This window comes from Typopeltis vanoorti, chromosome 3, assembly GCF_054136105.1.
Source record: "Typopeltis vanoorti isolate ZY-2024b chromosome 3, IOZ_Tvanoo_1.0, whole genome shotgun sequence".
NCBI classification, from domain to species: domain Eukaryota; kingdom Metazoa; phylum Arthropoda; class Arachnida; order Uropygi; family Thelyphonidae; genus Typopeltis; species Typopeltis vanoorti.
Window position 1 is genome coordinate 110,960,707 of NC_143551.1, and position 14,795 is coordinate 110,975,501.

General features: G+C 36.9%; 1 protein-coding gene across 1 annotated transcript in view; it reads left to right on the forward strand.

The window, feature by feature from the left end:
- Nucleotides 1-14,795, forward strand: part of LOC150108468 (dynein axonemal heavy chain 7-like) — a 990,001-nt gene that overhangs the window by 192,395 nt on the left and 782,811 nt on the right. Inside the window, exon 10 of the mRNA XM_090390473.1 lies at nt 2,384-2,660. Within this exon, the coding sequence (XP_090246599.1) occupies nt 2,384-2,660 (277 nt within the window). The remainder of the gene's footprint in view (nt 1-2,383; nt 2,661-14,795) is intronic.

Consider the following 14,795-nt stretch of genomic DNA (forward strand, 5'->3'; position numbering starts at 1 on the left):
AATGGAAAAATGTTAGCAATTCATTGGAATCTTTGAAAAAGCAGTATCTGAATGTTTCCTTAATGTTTGAAGAATAAATAGGTTGGGAGTGAAATGAATGTGGAACCTTATTAAGCAAGAGATTCACAAGAAGAAGAAGATGATGTGAAAAGAATATCGTGAGAATAAGAGTGAGGAGTTATGAAACATATAAAGCTCAGGCTAGGAAAGTAATGAGTATTGTGCAGAAAGCTAAATCAGAGTATGAAATGAAATTGGCCATGCAAGCTAAAGGCAATTCAAAAGAATTTTATTGTTATGCCACAAGCAAAAGAAAGAATGAATGTGAAAGAATAATTTTATTGAATGCAGATGGTACTTGAGTGTTGGAAGCTAATGAGATTGTTCAATTAATGAATGCACTTTGCTAAGATATATCAACCAGGTGTATGCAACATGGTGCACAGTGCTACTGCTACATTGGATGAAGAGTTAGAGATTCATGAAAATGAGGTTGAAGAGCTGTTGCATAACCTGGATAAGAATTTGTCTAAAAGGATAGATGGAATATCAGCCTGTTTGCTAAAGGAATATTCAGATGAATTGATTAGGCCTTTCACATGTTTGTATAACTTGAGTGTCAGCTCAGGAATGGAAGGAATGTATAATAGTTAAATTGTACAAGGGTGGTGCAAAAAGTGATGTGTCTAACTACCAGTCTATGAGTGACTCTGGTGTGATAGTGAAGATTTTAGAGAAGTTGGTAAGACCTCACATACAGAAATAGGTAGAAAAGCAAGCTATACTCTGCAAGCAGAAGCATTGGTTTACTAAAGGAAGGTCATGTTTTAGCAATTTGCTCATATTTTATAACAATGTTACGGCTGTTTTAAATGAATGAAGGGAATGAATACACTATGATAATGTTGGATTTTTCTAAGGCATTTGATAGGATACCACACAAAAGACTTGCACGAACAGGAGAATATGGGATTGAAATATAAACTCTTGACTTGGATCAGAGGATGGTTGACAGACAGACATCAAAAAGTGGTATACAATGGGTGAGATTCTGCCAGATTTAAGGTGACCAGTGGTGTGTAACCTCATGGTTCAGTGTCCTTGGGCCATTATTGTTCAATCTATACATTAATGACATCAGGCAGGGTCTAACAGGAAATATGCAATTGTTTGCCAATGATGTGAAGATAGGCAGGGCAATCAGGGATGCTACCGATACTCAGCACTTACAAAATGATTTGAATTGGCTGGATATTTGGACAAATGAAAATGGCTTTTAGTTTAATGTTAGTAAGTGTAAAGTTATGCACTTTGGTGTGATTAGATTTCCAGCAGCATATTATATTAGCAAGGTTATGCTACAAGAAATTGAGGAGGAAAGGGATCTTGGTGTATTGGTAGATAAGAATTTGGAGTTTAAAGGTCACATAGCACAAATTGCAAATACAACTCATAGGATAATTGCCATGTTGAAGTGAACCTTGATATGTAAGGTTAAGGAAGTCATTTTGCCTCTTTATAAGGCTTTGATAAGACTATACCTGGATTACTGTGCTCAGATTTGGTCTCCTGGATTCAAAGGGGATAAATAAGCTGTGGAAAGGGTGCAAAGAAGTGTTACAAAGAGTATATCTAGATTATGGGATTTGGATTATGAGGATAGATTGCGAGTATATGGATTACACTCTGGTTAACAGGAGTCTATAAATGGTCTATGATAGAGGTCTATAAACTTTTCAAAGGGTATTATAGAATAGTGTCTGATGAAATTTTTCATTATATGTTAGGTGGGGAGAGAACACAGGGGGAGGCATCCATGGAAGTGAAGTTTGTTTACAGTCAAGAAAAGATAAGAGCTAGGTTTTTCTCTCACAGAGCAGTGAGTGAGTAGAATAGTTTGTCTTTAGAGGTAGTGAGTGTATCTAGTGTAAATGAATTCAAGGGAAGGTATGACAACTGGTTTATGTGATTTATAGCCTCCCTTGATGAGTCCTTGACTTCCTGGAGGTCTCATCATATTATAATAATAATATCCGCAATAATCTAAAAGATATTGTAACAATAGCCGACAACACTGTTTATTTCATTTGTTTAATAGTTCATTCTTGGATTATTTTTTTAAATAACTATTTTTGTGAATCTTCAGAGGTTTCTCATTTGTTTTTTTTTTCTTCTTAATAGTTAAAACTTCTTGAAGTTGATATCAGACCTTGTATAGCAAAACAGTTAGAAGTAACCTCTTTATTCATATTAAAATATTGTCCTATAAAATAATGTATTCCTACTTTTTTCATGTATTTATTAAGGTCTTGTTAAAATTTTGTGATTCAGGTGTAACAGTAGGTTTTTATATTTTCTGTTTCATCATGTTTCCAATTTGTAGGCATATGCTGCTGTACCTCGCATAAGATGGGTAGTTGAATGGCCTGGTCAAGTTGTAATATGTGTTTCACAAGTGCATTGGACTGTTGAGGTTCACCATGCTATTCAAGATGGTCTTCAGTCAGTAAGAGATTATCACACTATCTTGCAAGATCAGCTGGTTGAAATTGTAGCTTTAGTTCGAGGAAAGCTCTCTAAACAAGCACGTACAACCCTTGCAGCATTAGTTGTTATTGATGTACACGCTCGTGATGTAGTGTTAGAATTAATTGATAAAGGTAAGTAATTATAAATTTGTTTTCTTTCCAATTACATTTTGTATAGACAGAACATATAATTAAAGTTAGATGTAGGTTACGTAAAGTTAGGTACTACTTCACATAACACAATTCATTTTCTTGAGTTTTTCAATACACAATAACTGCAATAATGCTATATTAAATTACTCTGGATTCAGAGAGAGATGTTGAAAGTTTATTTTACACTTGGTTAGACTATATGTGTGCTGAAGATACTTCAGGTGCAAACTTTGTTTGCTAACACTTGGATAAAGAATTAAACTAAATTTAATATAGTCTAACCAAGTGGAAAATAAACTTTCAACATCTTTCTCTGAATCCAAAGTATTTAATAATAAGGTGGTATACCTTTTGGCAACTTGTATAGGTAAAGATGACCTCTTCATTGCTTCTGCAAGTATCACCACTTCCTGATCTGGCTCCCACACGAGACCTCAATAAAGGTCGAAACTGGTCTGGGCAGTGGCCCTTCCCTTAATGCATAGCATTATACATATCCGCAAGGAGATGTGCTTTGCATTATGAGAGATAATGAGATAGGAGTGATGAGAGAGCTTGGTCCACTTTTGCTACGAGTTGCCTCAGTCCTGAAGATATTTCAGCCACAAACTTTGTTTGCTAACACTTGGATAAAGGATTAAACTAAATTTAATATAGTCTAACCAAGTGGAAAATAAACTTTCAACATGCAATAATGCTAACTGCCAGATTTCTTAAAATGAAGTATCTGAATGTCTTGTTTACATTTCAATAATATGTATGATGTCTGAACATGTGGAATAGCATATTTTATGTTGTTTTGTTTTAAAATTAGAAAAATGGCTAGTGTATATAATTTACTGATAATAGCATATTTTACAATATAAGCAACAATTCGAGTAGTTTCATTCACGTAAAAAGGGAAAAACCTCAGATGAAAGTGATCTGCTTTCTAGATTAGTAACAATGCTATTTTCTCATACTTCCATAAATTCGAAAGATTCATCAGGAAAGTACAAGCTGTCTTACCAGATCATTGAACTGTGCCTTAAACTGCTCACTTTTCCTGCTCACTTTTCCAATCTTTTACAATTCCATGCAAAAAAAATCTTCTTCTCACACCATTCTCACACAACCTCCTTATACAGCTTCCAGGTATGACTGCTTATTCATCCCTCTATCTCCTACCATTTTATGAAAAAGCTCTTCAATGTTAATCCTGTAACAATCCCTTACCAACTTGTACATCTCTGTCATATCACCTCTCTTTCCCCCTTTCTATTTGATTCTATAAATTGCATGTCTGTCACCTTATTGTAATAAGTAGGTTCCTAAAACATGACCTCCATTTTGCAAATCCATGCTGTCCATCAAAGATAATATCACTGTTCTTAACCCCATTCTGGATCCTGAATGGGGTTAAGAACAGTGGTATTATCTTTATATTCAAATATCTAAATTATCCAAATATCTAACACTTTAATAATCATGATACCTGACACACACATAGAGATTGATCTATAATTTGATCTTGAGTTCTATCACCTCTTTTATTAAATGGTATAACCTTGCCTTCCTTCCACTCCTTTGGAACTTGCCCCCAGTATAAGACTCATATTAAACAAATAGGTCAAAGGAGATGTCAACTCCTTGGCACATTCTTTAAAAATACCTGGTGATGTATCAGCAAGTTCCACAGCCTTATTACCATCAGGTTGGCTTAATTCTCCATATGTGTGTCTTGCTCATTCACAGTCGATCTCTTCTCCTCCTCCTTATCCATGACTCTCAGACTCTCTCGTTATCACATTTACAAGGATGAGACACCTTTATGAACTTCTCATCAAATATCTAAGTTATATCCTCTGCAATAGTTACCTTTATACCATTTTCTCCAATCAATCTAATCCTACTATATGCATGATTTTTTGCTTTCTATATATCGAAAGAACTTCCTAGGCCTTTTTTTTTCACTTCATTAGCTAATTGCTGATCATACTGCACTTTTGCTGTCTTTATCACCAAATCACCCTCCTTGCCAATTCTTTGTACTCCTCATTGAACTGATTAATACCAATGATCTTTCATCTCAACTCATCATTTCATGGCGAGTTGAGCTCAGGAGACAGCTTGCAGCTGTCTCCTGAGAGAAGTCCTCACCTTGCTGGCAACTTCCCAAGTAATCACTTCATGGTCACTCTCACTAACTGGAGGGAGATTTGTCACGGCATTTATAATGACATCTTGTGATGAGATGATCAAATCTAAGATCCTCATTGTTCGCTTGCCCTCTGTTAGTACTGCCTCAGGTAGCTATCCCTCAAAAACTCGATCATTGTGCATGTCTAAATTCATGTGATGAGATGGCTATGTTTGGATGAGTGATAAAGATATGCATAATTCATAAAATAAATCAATACACTGATGCATCCTTGTATTCTTCAAATTTTCAAAATTTCAAAGTAGGTGAGGCTATTTAGTCCTATTGAGTAGTTAGTGCTTGCCCTTAGTCAATCACAGAATAGCTGACCCCACTAGGTGATCAAAAATATTCATACACCTTCTCATCTCAACTCTCTCTCTTTAATATGAATGCCATTAATATAGAGTTAGTCCATCCTTTTGCTGCTATAATAGCCTTATTCTTCTGGAAAGGCTTTCCACTCCACTATATTTTTTAGCATGTTGCTGTAGTAATTCCCTTCTAATCTTCCAGAGGCATATTAGTGAGGTTGGTTACCAATGTTAGGCATTTCAGCATGGGTGGAAATTGATATTCCAGTTCATTCCACAGGTGTACAATGGTGTTCTTCACACTCATATCATCAACCATTCCTGCCTAGACCCTCGCTTTGTTGACAGAAGCATTGCCATGCTGATACAGTAAAAAGCACTAAACTGAACTGTTGTAATACAATTTGAGGTATAGAATTGTCTAGAATGTCATTACAGGCTGCAGCATTAAAATTCTCTATCATGGGGAATTAGGGACCCTACCTGAATAATGAAAAACACCTCCAGACCATGATTCCACTACCAAACTTCACAGTTGGCACAACACATTGAAGCAGATAGTGCTCTCTGTCATCTCCCAAACCCAGACTCATCCATTGGGCTGCCAGGTAGTGAAGCAGGACTCATCACTTGAGTGAATGCATTTCCACTGCTCCTGAGTGAATAGTGGCAAGATTTTACCACTCCACCAGATACTGAGAAACAGTTTTGGTGCTGATTTTGCTTTCAGAAACATTTCACTAGTAGCCAGTGTTTCAACTGATGACAGTGTTTCAACAATTTGTTTGCAACGTATGCTTCATCACTCAACAGTCCCAGTCTGTGATTTTATGTGGCCTACCCAGTTGAGATTCTGCTGTTGTTATGCCTACGTTTTTCCACAGTAACATCACTTTCAGTTGCTCCACGAAGCTGCAGCTGGGTAGAAAGTTCCTAAACTAAGTTTATCCTAGATCGTGCCACATGAAAAGTCACTGAGCGATTCAGTATGGCCTATGTTTTTGTAATTGTTGTGGCTATTATATTCAGTATGAGCAATTAAATATGGTCCATTTTAATGTTTTTTTATGAATATTGCAAGACCACATCTTTCTTATATACCTGAATGAGCCTTGGTTGTGATATATATATATATATATATATATATATATATATATATATATATATATATATATATATATATACACATATATATATATATGTATGTATATATATGTATATATATATATATGTATGTATGTATGTATATAATGTGTGTGTGTGTGTGTGTGTGTGTGTGTGTGTGTGTGTAAAAAAGAAGGATATTATTTTGTATAGGAACTCTATCATAAAAACATGCTGCTGATGAGTGGGTTATAACTTCAAGTTTTCCAGGAGCAAAAATTAAAAATATAGCACATGCAATTTAAATAATAATAAAAAAAAAACAGAAAAGAAAAATAAATGAGATTGTAATTGTAGTTGGTACTAATGACTTAACTAAAGATAAGTTCAGCATGAGAGAGGACATGAAAGGGTTGTTGGAAGAGGGAAGAGTGGAAACGTGAAAATAATAAGTATATTACCTCAATATTATAAAAAAGAATTAAGAAGAAGGGCTATGATGGCAAACAATTCAATGATTAGGCTGCATAGAAGAATGGATGCAATTTTTTGCATTTGTGGAGTGAGTTTCAGAGAAGATTAGATTTGTATATGAGGGACAGCATACACCTGTTTTGTATCAGGAGTCTTGAGAAGCTAATAACTTGTATGAGACCTAACTCGGAGAGCCAAGGAAACTAAATTATAATGGGAGGAATGGTGAGAATATGAGCTAATGATGGGAATATGCGTTATCATGGAAATGATTATGAAGAGAAAACGATTTTGACTACTTTGTGTTCATGCAGTTTGGATCCATCAAATGTGTGCAAAGATGTCTACATGTATAAGGCACTAGAGAAGAATACAGATATGCAAGTTGTTCAACTGTGTCTTGCAGACTGCATACAAGAGTATACAAAAGAGCATGCAGGTAGATTATTATGTCTATACACTAATTGCTAGGAGTGTCAGAAACAAAGGAGTTTGTTGTCTTGGTCAGTATGTTGGGTCCTCAGATTGTAGACATTAGTGAGACCTGGCTATCAGAATCAGACATACCAACTGGTATTGGAATCTAACAGATCAATTACATAGTGGGGTGTTGTTGCAAACTGGGTGGATTGGATGCCAGTGTTGAAGAAATGCATCACCAAATAGAGACAACGGGTATGAAAAGAGTAATCATAATGGGAAACTTTAATTACCCAAATATTGATTTGGTTGAAGTAAAATCTCATGATAAGAATGAAACAGAATATATTGAGCTGTTGTGAGCAACTTCCTCAAGCAGCATGTGACAGAAGGAATTCAGAGGGAGTTTCAGTTAAAGATGTAACTATTCTGTCTGCGGTTGGTGACAGTGATCATGCAGGAAGTCACTCGGGAAGTAACTAAGTTTATGAATGTTACATGCTGAAATACAAAGCAGGAAATTATGACCAACTGAGGGGTATACTGAGTTCAGCTCAATACTATTGGTAGCTGGATGGAAAGAATATCAACAGTGCATGGGAAGTATTTAAAAAATGATGCAATGTCAGAATGTATACCGAGAGTTGAAGAATAAATAGGATAGAAGTCAAATGGATGAATAATCTTATTAAGCAAAAGATTCATAAGAAATGGGTGATGTTGAAGGAATAGTGTTTGCATAAGGATGATGCCAGTTATAAAAATTATTACTTATAATTTTCAAAGTAGCAGGCTAGAATAGTCACAACTGTTGTGCAGAAAGCTAAGCATGAGTATGAAAAGAAACTGACTTTGCAAGCTAAAGACAACCCACAAGAATTCTATTGGTATGCTGCAAGTTAAAAAAAAAATGAATATGAAAGAATAACTTTTCTGAATGCAGATGGTGTGGTGGTAACAGCACAGAAGCGATTGTACAACTAATGAGTGCCCATTTTGCTAAAAGGTATCAACCTGGTGTATGCAACATTGAGATCACTGCTATGTCTTCACTGGATGAAGAAACTCAGGTGTATGAGGAGGAGAAGGTATTAGAGCTGTTGTATACAAACCGAATAAGAATTTAGCAATAGGGACTGATGGGATATCAACATAGGTGCTAAAAGCATACTGCTGAACTGGCTATTCCTTTAACCAGGCTATATAATTTGAGTCTCATAACAGGGAAGATTCTGCTTGAATGGAAAGAATGTATGGTAACACTGTTGGATAGTTGGATACACTGGTCTTTGCAGTACCCTTGTGGTGCAAAGACCCCGTGTATCCACCTATCGACCACTCAGTATCTCAGGAGTGGTGGCGAAGATTTTTGAAAAATTGGTTAAGGCTTACATTCAGAAATGGGTCGATAGTTAATCTCTACTTTGCAATGAACAACATGGGTTTACTAAATGAAGGTCATGTTTTGGTAACTTGCTCACATTCTATAATAATATGACCATTGAACAAGACAATGGGAATGGATACACTATGATACTTTTGGATTTTGCTAAGGCTTTTAGATTACCATACCCTGATTACCATACCTATCCAAAGATAGGTATGGTAATCAGGGAATGCTGCTGATATGCAGTACTTGCAGAATGATTTGAATAGACTGGAATTGTGGGCATTGTAAAATGGATGTCATTTCAATATCAGTAAATCTAAAGTCATGCAATTTGGTATGATTAGATATCCAATGTCATATTATATTGGTGGGATTATGCTAGAAGAAACTGATCAGACTGCAGATCTTAGAGTGTTAGTAGATAGCAAGTTAAAGTTCAGGACCCATGTAGCAAAGATTGCAAATACAAATCAAAAGATAATTACAATGCTGAAAGGAACTTTCACATGTAAAAATAAAGATGTCATTTTTCCTCTTTTCAAGGCATTGATAAGATTGGACTATTGTGCACAGGTCTAGTCTCATAGTTTCTGTTGTGATTACAGTGGAAACCAGGAGACCAGATCTGTGCACAATAGTCCAATCTTATCAAGGCTTTATAAAGAGTGGAAAATGACATCCTTATTTTTACATGGAGAGAGTACAAAGGAGAGTGTTTAAAATGATATCAGGATTGCGAAGTACTGATTATGAAGACAGAATGAGAATTTGTAGACTGCAGGCACTAGCAAAACAGGAAAAAGAGGAGTGGTATGGGTGAGACTTACAAATTTCTGAAAGGGTCATACAGAATTTCAGTAGATGGAATTTTTCATTTTATCAAGCCTGAGGAAAAGAGAAGAGGAAATCCTTGGAAGCTGAGAATGAATGCCACTAAGAAGGGGGGGGGGGGGGTGAGGGCTAGATTTTTCTCTCAGAGGTGGTGTGTGATTTTAATGGATTTACATTGGATATTGTGTGCAGGAAGTGTGAATGAATTCAAGAATAAATATGATAACTGATGCATGAAGTATGTGACCTCCCTCGATGAGCCCCTGATTCTCTGAAGGTTTCTTTTAATAATAATAATTTTTTTTTTAATCACTCAAAATTTTTATAGTTCATACATACATACTATTTACAATGCATACATGTGCACATATGTATATATAAGTACATACATGAGCATAGATTAGATGCATAATACTACTACTACATAATAATAATAATATTATTATTATTACGGGCGACTCCAAGAAGTCCTTGGACTCATCAAGGGAGGCCCTAAACATGATATCATCACAACTATTCGACATTCACACAGTATCTATCATACTTTGCCTTGAACTCATTCACTGTCATAGCACCCACAACAGACTCTGGCAGCTTACTCCACTCATTCACCACTCTAAAATTAAAAAACCCTCCTCTAAAACCCTTACTAACCACACTCTTGCCCAGCTTCCATGGATGTCTCCTAGTCCTCCCACCACCAGTTTTGTTCTCAAAAATATTCTCTGAATTAATCCTATAGAAACCCTTTAGAAATTTGAAAATCTCAATCATATCTCCCCTTATCCCACTCAGTTTCCAGCAAACCCCTGACTTATGACTTGAAGCAATTTTTCAGCTTTTATTGGCCAATATCCATACCAGTTGGCTGTAAGTTATATGTATACTTATATAAATAATATTTTTTTATTTATTATTTATTAATTTTTCCTTTTTGTAAACATGTTGCTCTCCAGCTTAATTTAATTTTGTAACCTAATGGATAATAATAATAATAATAAACTTTAGCATGCCGTGTAGATTGTAGTGCAACTACAATCTACATGTTTCTTTGTATATATATATGTGTATACTCCAGATGATGACCTTAATGTGAAGGTCGAAACTTTGAGTGTTTATTTTGGTTTATGTTAAACTAAAGTTCTATTCTAACACAGTAGTTGTTTCCATAATTTGCATAATGCATTCTGATCACCATGTAAGCATGAAGGAAAGGGTTATCACTTTCCCTTTTGAAGTGGATGCTATATTCTTCTTTCATTCCTTTACCACTCAACCTGTTTTAAGACTCTTGTTAAACAGGTAAACAAACACTGCTGGAACATTCCCTCATGACATTCAATGGCTTATCACTGACTTTTGATGCCTTACCATCAACTTAATTCCTAATATAACTCTTCATCACTCACCATTAATCCTTCTTTTATCATACCTCTATATGCAGTCTCCTCATGATGTCACAATTATGAGGATGAAATACTGTGATGCATTTGCTCATCGCATATCTTATATATGCAATAATTACCATTTTACCAGCTTCATCCACTACATCATCTGACTATAATGATTCTTAATTTTATTTGTCGCATATCAAAATAACTCTTTAGAATTTTTCCCCCTGAACAACTAATTATTGCTCATTCTGCACTCATGCTCTCCTTACCAACCAAGTTGCATTCCTTGCCTTTTCTTTATACTTTTCATGTATCTGATTTTTACTCTTCATCTTGTCCTACTCCTTGTACCAGATTTTATGATAAATTTCTTCATCCATTCATTTCTTTCTTAACCTTATTTAACCATCTCTCCTTACTTTTGTAATATATCTAGACATTGCTGCTGTTAAATAAGTCAATGCCAAAGCAGCATTTATTCTTTTCTAATTGACTTTTCATTCCATGTTATAGTCTAAGCTTTCCATAATCACCATCTTGGTAGTTCCACATATGTCTTTTCCTGACAGAAGTCATATGATGATTCTTGTCATCTGCAGGAAGATTCCACATTCCATTCACATTCTCATCCTTGAATGATATGATTAGGTATAAAGCTTTACTTATTCACAGATACCATCTCTTCATTATCATCTATACTACCATAATTAAAATCACCCTAATGATGAACACTTCGCTTATTCTCTAATCCAGTTTGCCTGTTCATTTCTTGATCTTCATGTTCTATATCTCATAGCAATATCCAACTAAACATCTCATCCTCCCAACCACCACCTTATGCTACACAAAACTATTTTTCCCCCTTGCATCTGTACCTTAGATATGGACATAGTTTCTCTTCTTTCATGAAACACTTCTCTTCCCTTCTTTCCCTTCCTGTTGCAAAAGCCTCATACTCTTTGAATTCTATTTCTGTCATAATATCATCTTCATCCAACCATATTTCACTTATTCTCATAATTTTCAGCTGAGTCAATGTTTTGATACTTTCTCCCTTAATTTCTGATACTTCTGGTATTTATAAATAACCATAGCAGTTCCCATGCCATCTGTCAGCTTGGACTTTTCTGCACCTGCTCTTGTTGGCTCAATTTTTTATCACCCCTTATTGTGTATGTCTCCCTAGATATAACTACTTCTCTTGCATTCCAGGCCATCTCATCAAACATTCCCTAAAACTTTCAAGAAATATGCTCCTTATGCTTTGTCTTTTTTGCCTATTCTGGTGCTTTCCCATTTCCCTTACTATCTTGCATTTCTGTTCTTCTATTCTTGTCTCTCACATTAGTATTCTCCACATTCATATTCATTTCATTATTACTTATTCAGTTCTCCTGCTCTATCACATCATCTTGCTTCTTTCGATCTCTTGTTTATGCCACTCATCACACTTCCTTCTAGCAACTGTTTTTCCTGTTGAATCACACCAATCCACTTAAATTATTATTATTATTATTCATGACACCTCCAAGGAGTCTGAAGACTCATCGCTGGAGGACACCTATTGTACAACTCTCTGTCTCCACCACTACACTGAACCTCTACTACCAATCATCATCTTCAGCGCCATCTACTGCCCACCACCACAGCAGCCAGTATTTTTTGTCTGTAAATTGCGTGTGTTCTGAGAGGCTTATTTGTCTGTATGTGTGATGAAAAACCTGAGTTTATGGGAGAAAAAACCCTGCTACCTCCATATGAGATCGGCTAACTCACTTTTGATTGAAAATCATCCATATAAAGATTCCTCCCATCATGACGAGAATCAAACTTAGGCCTTTTCCATTCGAAGGGCGCAATGTACAATCGTTCTTCCAATTGTGCTATGGAGGCACTTAAATACAACTGATCATATTTTATACAGTTGCATCTGTCCCTTGAATGCATTCCACATACATTAACAACCTGAGGTCCTTTTTCTTAACATAGCTCTGCCAACATACTGTACTTGATTTTTGCTTTCCTTCTCATTATTGTCATACTTTGTAAACACACTAACTACTCTTACTACTACATTGGCTGTCTTTCACACTCTCCTCAGTAATCTCCTGATATCCATTTTCATTCTCTATATCATTCGTTTTTCATGACCACCACTTCTTCTTCTTCTACAGCTTCTCCCACTTAAGTGGGGTCACTGTTTCTTATGAGTCTCCTCCACACCTTCCTGTCTTGGGCTGTCACCACACCCAAGTTCTTCATCTTCAAGTCCTCTTCTACCAGCTCCCTCCATCTCTTCTTTGGCCGCCCACGCTTCCGCCTTCCTTGCACATCCATCTGCATGACCCTTCTTCCCACATATTCGTCCTCCCTCCTCATCACATGACCAAACCATCTCAACCTTGCCTCCTGTATTTTCGCTCCTAAGTTCGTAACTTTCACTGTTCCCCTGACATAGTCATTTCTCAGATGATCCTTTCTGGTCACACCGCACATCCACCTAAGCATTCTCATCTCTGCTACTTCCATCCTGCTGATGTTATTTTTCCTCAGGGCCACAGTTTCTATAGCATATGTCATAGCTGGCCTCACTACTGTCCTATAAATTTTGCCTTTCAGATTGATCGGCACCTTCTTATCGCATAACACTCCAGCCATCTCCCTCCAGTTCCTCCAACCCGCTTGTATCCTGCATCCCACTTCCTTCTCAGCTCCTCCATCTTCTTCCACTGTTGAACCTAAGTATCTAAAGTCTCTCACCTTCCTGATGACATTTCCTTCCAGCTCCAGATCTGTCTCCTGGCCACCGCCCACTGCGCAACACATATACTCTGTCTTACTTCTGCTCAGTCTCATACCTCTCTCTTCCAGTACTTTTCTCCATCTTTCCAGTTTAGTTTCCGCTTCTTCTCTTGAATCTACACACAGCAAGATGTCATCTGCATACAACATTGTCCAAGGTGCATCTTCTCTCACCTCCTCTGTTACCACCTCCATCACAATATTAAACAGAAACGGACTTAATGCTGACCCTTGATGTAAGCCAACTGTTACTTGAAAACTTTCTGTCTGTCCCAAACAGGTCCGAACACTTGTCTTCACATTTCTGTACATTTCCCGCACCAACCTGACATATTTCTCCGGCACCTTCTTCTCCCTCAGACACCTCCAGACTTCTTGCCTTGGCACTCTATCGTATGCTTTCTCCAGATCAATAAATACCAGATGTAGCTCCCTTTGTTTCTCTCGATATTTTTCCATCATCTGTCGTAACCCAAAGATAGCATCTGTTGTTGATCTACCAGGCATGAAGCCAAATTGTTCCTTTGCAATCTCCACCTCCTCCCTCAATCTACCATCAAGAACCCTTTCTAGGATCTTCATTGTGTGGGACATCAACTTTATTCCTCTGTAATTTTTACAGTCTTGTGCATCCCCCTTTACCCTTGTAGATGGGAACAAGAGTACTCTCCCTCCATTCCTCGGGTATATTTTCCTGTTGGCAAACTTGCATGAACAGGTCCCACAGCAGGTCAATTCCCTCTTCCCCCAGTGCCTTCCATGCCTCCACTGGAATTCTGTCGGGGCCCACCGCTTTTCCATTCCTCATCCTCTTCATGGCCTCCGTCACTTCCATTCTACTGATGTTCTGCACCATCCCCTCAGAAGGCTGCCCATCTCCTCTGTGAGTCCTTGCATTTTCCTCATTCAAAAGTCCCTCAAAGTATATTTTCCATCTGTTTCTTATGTCCACATCCCTCCATAATACTCTTCCTTCGGCATCTTTGATCTGCCTCACATGTAAGATGTCCTTAGCTGCTTTATTTCTTCATTTCGCTAGTTGGTAAATTTTTCTCTGTCCTTCCTTTGTTTCTAATCGATCATACAGATCTTGATATGCCATGGCCTTCGCCTGTGCCACAACTCTCTTGGCTTCTTGCTTTCTCTCTTTGTACACCACCACTAACTCTCATTATTTCTCATATCCAAATCATTGACCACCCTGTT